This window comes from Miniopterus schreibersii (genome assembly GCF_964146895.1).
Source record: "Miniopterus schreibersii genome assembly, chromosome: 5".
Lineage (NCBI taxonomy): Eukaryota > Metazoa > Chordata > Mammalia > Chiroptera > Miniopteridae > Miniopterus > Miniopterus schreibersii.
The window spans coordinates 3,879,204-3,891,472 of record NC_138106.1 but is presented as its reverse complement, the minus strand read 5'-3'; the positions used below and the strand labels follow the sequence as shown (position 1 = coordinate 3,891,472).

At 55.6% G+C, this 12,269-nt stretch overlaps 1 protein-coding gene across 3 annotated transcripts in view; it reads left to right on the top strand.

Moving 5' to 3' along the window:
- The window catches only part of AGPAT3 (1-acylglycerol-3-phosphate O-acyltransferase 3), a 65,020-nt gene extending 58,245 nt beyond the window's left edge, over positions 1-6,775 (top strand). For 2 of the 3 annotated variants that reach the window (XM_081139074.1, XM_081139073.1), the window contains exons 8-9: positions 1,942-2,140; positions 2,393-6,769. In XM_081139074.1, coding sequence (XP_080995200.1) covers positions 1,942-2,140; positions 2,393-2,481 — 288 coding nt within the window. In that variant the 3' untranslated portion in view covers positions 2,482-6,769. Of the gene's footprint in view, positions 1-1,941; positions 2,141-2,392 lie in introns of all 3 variants that reach the window. The other variant, XM_081139072.1, reaches the window with a different exon arrangement.
- The last annotated feature ends 5,494 nt before the right edge of the window (positions 6,776-12,269 follow it).

Here is a 12,269-nt window from a genome sequence, read left to right as displayed (position 1 = left end):
CACCAGGTGGCCAAGGAGTGTGCGTCTCTGAGACTTGAAGCTCTGCGTAAACAAAGTGACAGGTGCAAGCAACAGGACTTGTCCAGCAGGAAACGAGACGTGGCCTAAACCAAATGATTAGGAAATGGATACATTGTGTTTATGTATTCACTTGCTGTGATTCAGTTAAATTATCAGTGTAACTGAATCTGGAGAAAATAGTGTGAGAAAAGCAGATTGTAGTATGTACACAGTGTGGTGCTACTCACAGAAAATTGCGAAGCCTGCAAGCACACGGTATTGTTGTTGTGGACACCCGTGTGGGATGCCGGTGTGAAACCAAGCATGGGAACGGAAGTCCCAGGTCAGGCACGTCGTGGTATCTGTAGGTGAAGGGACACAGGGCAGCAGTGGACAAGTTTTGACATAACTGATTTATTGATTTATTTGGGTGTTTTTATATTTTTTTGCTATGCTTTTCTATAATGTTGAAATATATAACATAACATTTTCCATTTTTTGTGTGTGTCATATCTTTATGCAAAGGACACCCTACTGTGGTGTTCTTCTATTTTTTAAATTTTTTTCAGTCATTTTTTATATCTGTCGATGGCGACAGCAAGGGACCGAGCTCACCCCTTCTAGCTGCTGCCTGGTGCTGCACCACCGGCCGGTGCCCCGTTCCTGTCTTGCTTCCGCTTCGCTGCGCCCAGTGGGGCGGGGGCCCGGGAAGCAGACGGGAGGGGAAACGTGCAAATGCTCCCCGTGCCCGGGCTGGGCTTCGCCTCCTCCTGAAATGCTTGGCGCACGCGGGCACTGGACCGTCATGTAAAACGTGGCTCCTAATCCAGAACGGTGGTGAGCTGGCACTGGGGCGGTGTGGGAAGGTCCTGCCTCTGGGTTTGCAGGGTCCTCTCGGCCCTGGTTCACCTTAGCCACCTGCCGTGAGCACCGAGAGGCCCCGTGCAGCGCCCGGCACCCGGTCTGGCTGCTCAGGGTCAGGACGGTAGAGTGGAGGTGGCCGAGTGAGCTTGAAAATGGCAGGAACGTGCCGGTGGCCGTGGAGGGCAGGGCCTCACAGACGCCCCAATGTGCGCGCGGGCATGAAGGTCGCGGTGCTCCTGACCACTCACGGCCTGGGGGGGGGGGGCGGCTGGCGCCCATCCACAGGTTGGATGAGGCTCTGAGACTGGTGTTAAGCCCTCCCCCCCGTTTTTATAAACCACGAAACACAACTGTGGAAAATTGAATGCAGAAAATAAGATGGAAAAAATAAAAACATGACACTGTGATCCTTAACTAATTAGGATCCCACGGGGGTGCATCTTCTAAACTCTGTCCTGTACATACAGATACCCAGGTGTTTAAGTGGACCGCGTGGTACTTCAGACATCACGGTGCGCCCCCTCATTAGCACGTTCTGTGTGGCGCCTGCGGGGAAGTCTGCTCTGTTAGGTGTCCCCTTCCCGGCCAGCCCATGCTCAGCGTTCACAGCACGTCAGCGGGCCACTGCTGGTGGTGCCCAGGGAGTGTCTCCCCAGGTCCACCGGCTCCTCTCTTCCTGTCAGCAGCCTAAAGGAAGCAGAGGAAGGAGAGGTGGGTGACAGAGCCGGCAGAGGGTGATGCCAGGACTGCCACCCCTGCCCTTGAGATCTCTCGGGAGATGATAGGGGTCCTGGCTCACACCGCCAGTCTTGGGGTCACAGTGCCCGTCCTGTGCCAGGCACAGACTCATTGTTTCCCTAGGAAACGTGTCAGGTTGAAGGGTTTGTGGCCTTACAAGCTTTGGATGCAGACAGCCAGGGTTCCCTGCGGAGGCCATGCCCACTTGGCCCCCACCTGCAGCACCCAGTGGCCCGCCCCGCGTGGCTCCTCGCGGACCGAGCCGTGGCTCCCTGCCAGCACTGCCCGGCAGGCTGGCGGACGGCCCGTAGACGCCGCCTCTCCTGTGGACTCTCGCAGGACGCCTTGCAGGAGATGTATAACCAGAAGGGCGTGTTCCCGGGGCAGCCGTTCAGACCTGCCCGGCGGCCGTGGACGCTCCTGAACTTCCTCTTCTGGGCCACGGTCCTGCTGTCGCCTCTGTTCCGCTTCGTCCTGGGCGTCTTCGCAAGTGGCTCCCCCCTCCTGATCCTGACGTTCCTCAGCTTTGTCGGGGCAGGTAAGGGGTGTAGACGGCCACACGGCTCACGGCCGGGGCCCGCCGTGCGCCGGCTGAGGTGCCAAGGCCTGGAGACCGTCCCTGTGCCTGGGGAGGCGTCAGGGAGCGGGCTCTGGCCACTGCCGCGGAAGTGACCTGCTGCTGGGGCAGGCCGACTGGGCACGCGGGGCAGGGGGAGGCGCGGGAGTCGGCCTGCCCGCCCCCCCCACGCCCCCAGGACCCATCTAACCTCCCCTTTCTCCTGTTTTAAAGCTTCCTTTGGAGTCCGCCGACTAATAGGAGTAACTGAGATAGAAAAAGGCTCCAGCTACGGAAACCAAGAATTTAAGAAAAAGGAATAATGAGTGGCTGTGATTGAACACGCGTAACCTGACGGTGGTGTCCAGTTAACTCAATTAAATGCAGAACAACACACACAGAGGAAAAGAGACACTTAGAAACTATTTTTCTTATTAACTGGTGACTAACATTAACCAATAAACTTGAGCCAAGAGTAAAGAAGTCGGAAGGCCTGCCAGATGGAGACGGTGGGTCGCGGCCCACCAGCACCCGCCTGTCCTGCGGGCGACCGGGCACCGAGGGCGGCGCCTGCTCGGGGAGGTGGCTCCTGGGTCTTGGGACTCACCCAGCCAGCGTCACCTCTCAAGGACTCTGCCGGCCAGAGAGAGCCTCTGATGCTTTCTCTTCTTAAACCTGGGTCCCGTCTTTGTTTTTATCTGTGATTCCCGGGAGCTCGCCCTGGCCCCTCGCCTCTTCCCCTGCATCCCCAGCAAACTCTCTTCACGACTCTTTCCCAGTCCTCCTGGGAGCAGGTGTCACAGGGTCCCTGGCCCCTAAGGCGGCCAGCACCTTCGCTTCTGGATGGTGGGGGGGGGGCGGGGGGGCGGGGGGAAAGTTCTCTGGGCGATAAGCACACACTGGGAGTCCGACGGATTGGGCACCTGCCCCGCGCTGGCTGCAGGCAAATGCTGTGTCAGTTTCCTGCCTACCCCTGGGTGTAAGTGCCCGAGGACTCAGGCTCCTCTGCCCCTTCCTCCCGGTGGCCGTCAGACTGCAGTCCCTCCGCCGGGTGCTGGGGAGGAGGCCGGGCTGGGCAGCTGGGAGCCGGGAGACCTCTGCCCTGCAGCCCCCAGGGCCCATGAACGCTGCTTAAAAAGCAGGGGAACCACCCAGTCTGTCGTCTTAAGGCGGTTGGAGACTGTTCACAGAGCCTGTTGGCCTCTAGAGATTTTATTTTTACAGTTGAAGGCTCTCAGATCCCTGATGAGAACGAGAGGTGGTGAGCCTTCCCCCGTCCTGCGCCACCCCCCCGCCCCTGCAGGCACAAATGTCCCTGCCGAGGGCCTGCCTCTGCCCAGGTGGGCAGCCTCGCAGCCTGGCGGTGCCCACGCCCCCGGGTGCCCGGCAGAGTGCCTCCCAAGGGCCCCAACAGCCTGTGCTTGGCTTTTGTCCCCTCAGCATCCTCCTCAGACGTGTCCCTGGAGGGAGGTGTGTATCCCGCAGATTGAGGTGTGTTTAAGGCACCCTTGGCCGGGCTGGGGGCCGCTGGGGCAGATGGAGCGGGACCACCCGCGGGGCTGCACCCGGCCGTTCCCCCGCAAACCCACCCGCATCGGACTTCCTGAAACTTCCAAGCCGGTTTTTTAGTCACATTCCCCTCATCCTGTTTCGCAGGGAAAGAAAGTGAGCGGGTGTTCTCTCTGCTGTAACCAGCACTCTGAACAGAGGCAGGGTGCAATTGTCTAGAAAAACAAATGGAGGAAAGAGGCATGAAAAAAACTGGAAAATGAATTGGGAAAAGAATAATGTATTGGCCCCAAGTGTGTATTTTGGGAAGATTTATTGGGCTGGCGTAAATTCTTCGTAATGACCCCCTCCTTAGGTTTGGTGGCCGTGGCCAGGGCCAGGGGCAGGGGAGTGGGCCCCAGTTCTGTGCTGCTCGCCTGTGAGGGCGAAAGGACGCAGTTCCTTCTGAGGTCGAAGGGTTAAAACAGCCTCCACTGCTTTAGTTGGAGCCAAGCGCTTGCCTCTGTCCCTCAGCTGTCCCTCAGCTCCCTGGGGCCCGGCGGCCGCCGCAGGGTCGCCCTGTTTCCCGCGGCCTGCCGCTCACCTGTCTTCGTGTGTGTCCATCTGTCGTTGGCTAAGTCACTGATGCCTCCGTGGTCTTAGAGGAAGCCCGTGGGAGGGCACCACCCGGCAGAGCCAACTCTGGAAAACGCAAATTTAGATCTTTCACTACTTACTTAACAGACCTGGTTTCCCAGATACGCCCCCCCCCCCCCCCGAGATTAATACGTAATGTGCGACTTGTGCGTGGAGTCAGTGAGCGCGTGGTGCGGACTCCTCCGTAAATGGAGACCGAGACCAGGGTGTAGGTTTCAAATCTCAGTGATTCCTCCTGATTTAACACGGATCAGCTCATGCATCGAACACCGAGCCCTTTGGGAGCAATAAAAACTACACCATGAATGTTCAGGCTTTTTTTTTTTTTTTTGAGACAGCGGGTTTTGCTTTTCATTCACTTCAGAAGTAAAGGGGGAGGGGAGCTCTTTTAATTTTTTATATTAAATCAGTAAATGGCAGAATAGTGCTTTTCTTTATTCTTTGCCTGCCTTCACACCCACTGCTGAGCATCTGTGCTGCTGATGTCCCGCCAGAGTCAGGCTGAGGGCTGGGACGGGCCGTGCTGCTCGCAGCTGCGGGACACTCTCTGGGCACCGGGAGTGCCCGCCACGCTGGGCCCCGGGGCAGCCGAGCGCTGGGGGTGTCGGCTGGCCCTCTGCTGGGGGAGGCTCTGCCACCTGCCCTGTGACTCTGGAGCCAGCCCCCTGCCCCTGCTGGGGGGTCTCTGGCTGCACGTTTCCCAGCTCCGGCCAAGGCCCCACTCTCCGGCGCAGGGTCCGAGTCCATCGTCTTCTACCTCTGTATTCTGACCCTGCCCGGCGCGTGGAGCTTGGCTTGTGGTCCTTCCCCCTGCGTCTAGCTGGGGAGAAGGCTGCAGTTCTTTGGCCTCCTTTGGGGAGTCCCAGGAGCTTCTAAGGCGACTGTGATATTTCTGAGGTGACTTTGTAGCAGCAACCAGCACCTGGGAACTTTCTGGCTTCCCTACCTGGGGTCTCCCTGACGGCATCTGAAGCAACGACTGTGCCCACTGCCCGCAAATGAGCAGATGCTGGGAGCGGGCCTGGCTGGCCAGAGGAGAGGCGGGGCCTGGATTTGTGAAGATCTTTCGAATGTCCCCCTTTTCTCCAAACCGAGGTGGGGTGGAAGGTTTGAAATAGCCACCCACTGACAAGCGTTTTAACCCAGAGAAGGCAGTGGCTCTGGTCGTCCCGTATTTGGTGACAGCACTAGATGCATGGCCCTGTTCGAGGGGCTCTGTAGTCCCTTGTCCTCAAGAAACACGATCTGTTTGAAGCAGTGAGCGCTGAATATATAAACCACTAAACACAAAGCAACAATGTGCACAGCACTTTCTTGTAAAAAAAAAAAAATTAACAGGGTAGGTGTGGTCACTGATCAGCTCTGAATCGGCCTTGCCTGTCCCTGTCATCGCCCTGTGCACTGAGGCAGGAGAGCCCCCCTTACCTCGGTTATTGAGCCTGGTGTTGGTCTGAGGAAAGGCGGTGGGCGCAGTCGAGTGCAATTCAGGAGCTGGCTGGGCTGTCCATACCCACGTGGCCCGATCGTGCGGGTTTGGGGTGAAGGAGTATCTCTGCATGTTGCTTTGTCTCTGCCCGAGACCCCTATAGGATCAGCCAAATAGAATCTCTGCAGCCCTGCTGACTTTCAGCTGAGTCGTTCAACCCGAGCGTGAGCTCCCGCTGTGAGCCTCTCACCGGCAGTGCATGCCTCCCCCAGCATGCCACGCTCAGCGGCCAATGGTGTGCTGTGGCTTCCAACCCTCCTGCCGCGGAGCCAGGCGTAGGGGTGAAACGCTGGGCCTGCCCTGCCCGCCTGCCTTCTCTGGACACAGCACGTCCCTGGCCCACGTGCCTGCCCCTATGTCTAGTGAGTGAGCTCCCAAAGCAAAGGCCGATCTCTCCGAATGCCCAGGCCTGGGTGTCGTCCCCCCCACCCTCTACTCCCGGCCACCCCACCCACGTGGACCGGGCCAGGCTTCGTCCCAAACCCTCCTTGGGGCTGCCAGGGTGCATGCAGACACTGGGGTTTCACATTCTTGCATATCAGGGCCAAGATTCAAAAACACAGGGACAGTTTTGGGGTAGAAGATGTCAGATTATGTTCTGTTTGATTGAGGGGTGGACACGTGTGAATTAAGTCTTAGCACAAGCATTCGCTGCTCGCTGATTCAGTGAAAACGGTGGCTTTCTCACAGACCACTTGGGAAATTCAAGGACAAGATCGCTTTCAGGGAGCCCGAGAAACTACCAGAGAAGCTGACACCCGTCAGCCCCAGAGGCAGCCGTGCACTTTTTTCAGAGACAATTGGATTGCTTTCCGTTTGTAAGCTCTGTAATGGCAAGTTCACCTGGAGTTTTCTTTTCCCGTAAACTTTTTCTTTCTGTTGCATAAGCATTTGGACAGAAGTCAAAACTGTGAATGAGATACTGAAATGCACTAAATTGTATTAAATTAAACTGGAGTTACTTGATACAATGAAGAAATGCATCCGATCTGCTTGTATTTATTGTCTCAGAACTGTACGTGGTGACAATCAAATGTTACTTGCCCAAATGCCAGGAAATTCACCTGGCTTCTTAATCGTAAAGACCGTCAGCAAGTCATGTACCATAAACCGGTCGTTAGACACGAAGACCGGCGGCAAGTACTGTCACCGGAAACCAACACCTCTCTGGAAAACCACACACGCCGTCGACTCAAGTGCGTGTGACAGATGTCGGGGTCTTTTTCTGCCGGTTTCAAAGGGTGATACATTGTATACAGGGTGCGACTGTGTTACATGGACGTTCCTTTTGTACTCATTTTTACAAGTTTACTAACAACCTTTATGTAGTGGAGGATAGGGGTATTTTTGGTCTCTAGGAGCCGGGGGAGGGAGGGGGAGCTAACTTAGACTTTAAAAGCCTGTGTCCCCCCAAAACGGACTGTGTTTGCCATGCTCTGCGAAGATCACTTTACTTTGTACACGGGCGCTCGTGAGCCTGCCGGGCGGCGGTGTTTTCTAGATAAAATGCTGCAGCGTCACACTTGTTTATCGAAGTTGCTGCTGTGAGAGGGATAAAGTATCCACAATGTAAGAGAACGCGACTGTCTGCCTCCTCTGTGCCTTTGTTTCTAGTCCGCATAGACGTCTCTCCCCAGGGCAGTAAAGGACCTCGGGGCATGGCCGATGCTCTAACCACTGGGCTCGCCGGCCAGGCCCGCTAAGTGCTCCTCAGGCTCCCAGCGAGCTATTCAGTCCATGTGTTCTGAGCCGGCCAAGGTCCGAGGCAGCGTCTTAAACACTGAACGTTGAAATAAGCGAATCACTGATTTTCAGTAACCGGGACCTGGATGCATCTATTTTAGGCTGTCGGGCAACCATGGGTGCCCCTCTTGGGTGGGGGCTGGGCAGCCGAACCACAGCGGTGTCTGACTGAGCGAGGACCCAGAGAGGGGCGTGAGAGGGTGGGGGGGGTTCAGGAGGGCAGGACAGTGAGCCACAACAGTGCCTGTCGTCGCTGGTTCTCTCGGGGTTCTCTCGGTTCCCTCTCTGGGCCGGGCCGTGCATGGTGCGCTCTGAGCAAAGGGGGGCTGACATTCATCCACAGGCTCGGCGAGGAAGGGCCTGGTGGCGCCGGTTCCCCAGCACTTTCTGCTCAGCCTGCTCTGGGCCCTTGGAGAAGGGCTTGGGCCTGACCAGGAAAGCGGAGCCCTTGACAGTCCCAGAGGTGGGACCCTACCAGTGCCTGGGCCACCCCATTGCAGTTAAATCAGGGGGAGCTGAGGGCTTGTGACCTGGGAACCCAGCATGGGCCTGTGTGCACCACGCAGACCACTGTGACTGGACGGTTTACATTGTGCCACTGAGGTAGGAAAAGACACTTGAAAATCTGGGTTAGCTGACTCCACCCTTCCCACCTACTCCAGTGAAGTCTTGGTGCCCTTGGAAGTTAGCGTTTTGGGCAGCCCAGCCCTTAGCTTGGCCTTTCCTCACCCTTCCTTTTTGTTCCTGTCACCCTAATACTAGATGTGCCAGCGGCTGGCACAAGAGGCATTGGCCCAGCTCCCAAAGGCTAAGCCAGGCCACAGCCGGCTTCCGCCGCCAAGGCAGGGGGTGGCTCCCGGGGCTTGAGAACAGCCTGGGAAGGTAGACCGAGGACAGATGATCTCCAGCTAGGTGGCCATTCCTGCTCCCTGCCGCCCGCCCCGACCGAGCAGGGACGCCGGCGAGGGGCGGGAGGCTTGGGCACGGACAGGTTGCTTGGGGGATAATCTCAGCTTGAAAGGGGAGGGGAAGAATCCAGCTGACGGTCAAGAAAGAAGGCAACTGAGCTAAAAATAGGGGCATTGAACGGAGTGTCCAGAAGTGCCGTCCATAGTGCCAGGCTCGATTTCTTCGTCACTAATTATTTAAGTCACATAATGCAGAATAAAACCTGGGAGGAGGACACTTTCTGTACAAGTAAATGTGGAGAGCCGGTTCTTAAAGTATTTTTATGTTTATTTTTAATTAAAAATGTTTTCTTTTTTAATTGATTTCAGAGGGAGGAAGGGAGAGGAGAGATAGAAACATCAATGATGAGAGAGGCATCATTGATTGGCAGCCTCCTGCACGCCCCCCGCTGGGGGTTGAGCCCAAAACCCGGGCCTGTGCCCTGACCGGGAATCGAACCTCAATCTCCTGGATCCTAGGTCGGTGCTCAGCCGCTGAGCCATACCCGGCCGGGCAAGAGCAGGTTCTTTATGAGACTAATTCACAAAGACATCAACAGTTCACAGTGTGCTAAGGAGAACATGTGGGCCCAGGGTGCGGGCCACTCTGCCCGTTAACTCCTGCGCCCCTGGCTCCTCCTGTATAAAATAGGATGGTGGTAGCAGCTTTCATGCGCCCCGGCTTCGAGTTGGCATGAGCAAGGAGCTCACAGTGTCCTCGTGTGGCTGAGCCACAGGGGTCTGCTCTCCCACGGGTCAGTGCCTCCACTTCCCCATCTGTGAAGTGGAGACAGGTAGGAATACCTCCTCACAGGGATTTTTTTAAAAAATATATCTTTATTGATTTCAGAGAGAGGAAAGGAGAGGGAGAGAGAGAGAGAGAAACATCAATGATGAGAGAGGCATTGATCAGCTGCCTCCTGCATGCTCCCGACTGGGTATTGGACCCGAAACCGGGGCATGTGCTCTGACCGGGAATCGAACCCTGATAGCCTGGATCCTAGGTTGGCGCTCAACCGCTGAGCCACGCCCGGCCGGGCCTCACAGGGATTTTGTGGGGATCAATTGAGTAGGATACATGTTTTGGAGGGAAACACTCTGTCACAAGCCCTGCTTTCAGATGAGCAAGGTGAGACTCAGGAGAAATGAGGCGTCATTTCGAATCCACGTACCTTGCTCAGATCTGACTACCTACCCTCAGAGTGTGTCCCTCCTGCAGATAGCGGCTCCCTCAGATCAGTGACGAATGCAGAGTGGTGGAACGCAGAGGGACAAAGTCGCCTCCAGCCCAGGATAGTCACTGCCAGCATTTGGATGTGTTTTTTCCAATCTCATTTGAAAGAGTTTTTGCTTTTGTGTGGTTTTGATCGTATCTATCAATTTCTTTTAAGGCTTTTATTTTAGCTTTTTAAAAGTTCACATTTGCCCTGGCTGGTGTGGCTCCGTTGCTTGGGTGTCATCCCGTGCACCGAAAGGTGGCTGGTTCAGTTCCTGGTCGGGGCACAGGCCCGGGGTTGCGGGCTCCATCACTGGTAGGGGGCCTGCGGGAGGCAGCCCGTCAGGGTCTCGCTCTCATATAGATGTTTCTCTCTCTCTCCTCCCTTCCTCTCTCTCTCAAAACCGATTTAAAAAAAATGAATGTAAAAAGTCCACGTTTATTCCTTCTAAAGTGCTCAAGAGATTTTAAAAAGTCCAAAGGCCTAAAGATATCCAGGGTTCGGATAAGATTACAGGCAGGGGCTGACTGTCGGCTTCTCCATCGCTCAGGCCTCCATTCGGTGCTGCCGGGACTCCTCTGGCGGGGCGGGGCGGGGAACTCCTCTGACCTCCCAAAGCGACGCAGAGGTGGCCACTGCAGCGACAGAAAGGCAACGGCCGTAGCAGCCACTGTCACTGCCGGGCCGAAAGTTTTATATAACCCAGGGATCGACTTTTCTCAATCATAGGCGTTTCTCAGACTATCCGAAACCCTTTCTCAACACCGTTTTGATGGTGACATCACAGTTCATCAATGGACATGGAATAACTTACGTAACACAGTTATTGATATTTATTTTAGGTTGTTTCCAATTTTTAGCTGATGCTGCAAACGATGTAGCAACGTGTGTTTTTATCCATAAAGGGTTGGGAGAGACTTTCCTTAAAGAGCTCTGGACGCCCAGTCACTGGGCCAGAGGATGAAAGGGCGTCACTGCCTATTGAAAAGGTGGCTGGGCCCTGGCCGAGCAGCTCAGGTGGTTAGAGCGTTGTCCCCAGACGCCAACGTTGCGGGTTCGAGCTCCGCGGGGCCCGTAAAGAATCAGCCGATGATGCATCATTAAGTGGAACCACAAATCAAATCGGCCTTTCTCTCTCTCTAAAAATTAATTACAAAGAGAAATAAAGAAAAAACAGTGGCCCTTCTGAGTCTCGGGGGTGCCCGCCCCCTGCTGGTCTGCCTGGGTTACTGCACCCTCCCCTTCTAGGCTCGCTTTCTTCCTCCAAGTTTTTGTTAATTGTAGGGAAAAGTTAATATGGCATTTTCTTGATGACTCATGAGGAAGATTATTTATTAGTAATGACATAATTGTTACTAATTCTCTTTCCCCTTTCGTGGGCTGTTTGCTCTCCGGAAGATACTGTGTTTGGAAGGCTTGGTTAACTGCACCGGAGACGCCTGCCCCCACCCCCGAAACACCTGGGGGAGCGCGGTGCCCACACAGAGGGGCGAGCGCCCCACTGGTTACCCGGGATCTTCAGAGACTCCTGTGTTACTACTTTAAAGTCAGTTGGTTTTTTGTGTTTTTTTAAAACTTTTGCTTTGAGATAATGTAGGTTCCCGTGCAGCTGTAAGAGAGATCCCAAGCCCCCCAGGGGCTTCATCTCAGCAGCATGTCCGGGACGCGGACACTACCATGGCCACGGCCTGGCACAGGGAGGCCACCCCCACGGCCGGGCACAGGGAGGCCACCCCCACGGCTGGGCACAGGCAGGCCACCCCCACGGCCGGGCACAGGCAGGCCACCCCCACGAGGCCTGGTTTTCTCCATCTCCGTTTACCCCTTTACTGTCTTCCACCTCCCAGCCCCCTTCTCTCTTTGGTCACCATGCTGTGGTCTGTGAGTTGTTTTGTTTTTTTCTTTTTTTGCTTAATCCCTTCCCCTTTTTCACCCAACCGGCCTCCCCTCTGACAGCTGTCACCCTGTTCTCTGGATCTGTGAGTCCGTTTCTGTTTTGCTAGTTTATTTTGTGCATTAGATTCCACATACAAGTGGAACCACGTGGTACTTGTCTTTCTCTGAGCAGCTTCCTCCGCTCAGCATAATGCCCTCCGGGTCCCTCCCTGCTGCTGCAAAGCCCCGAAGATTCTTCACGTTGCCCTTTGATAGCCACATGCACGTCCCGCCTTACCCTGCGCGCCCTCAACCCTTGGCGACCACTAACCTGTCCCCCATCTCTATAACCTGCCCCAGGTGACTGTGCGGGGTTGTGCTCTGTGCTCGCGGCATCATTCTATCAGGATTCATCCAGGCCGTCGTGCGCGTGAATGGTCCCGCCTTTTTCATTGCTGCATGGCGCTCCGTGGTGCGGGCAGACCAGTTTCTCTAACTGGTCACCATCAAAGGACATCTGGGTCACTTCTAGGTTTGGGCCATTACGAATAAACCTGCTGGGAACCTCTGCTGGCTCAGTGGCGAGGGCCCGAGCAGTGGGGCAGGGCAAGCCCTGTGGTGCCTCCCCGGGCACACGCAGCATCCTGATGATACATAATTGAACAGGCTCTTTGCGTCTGGACACAGTGTAATGGGCT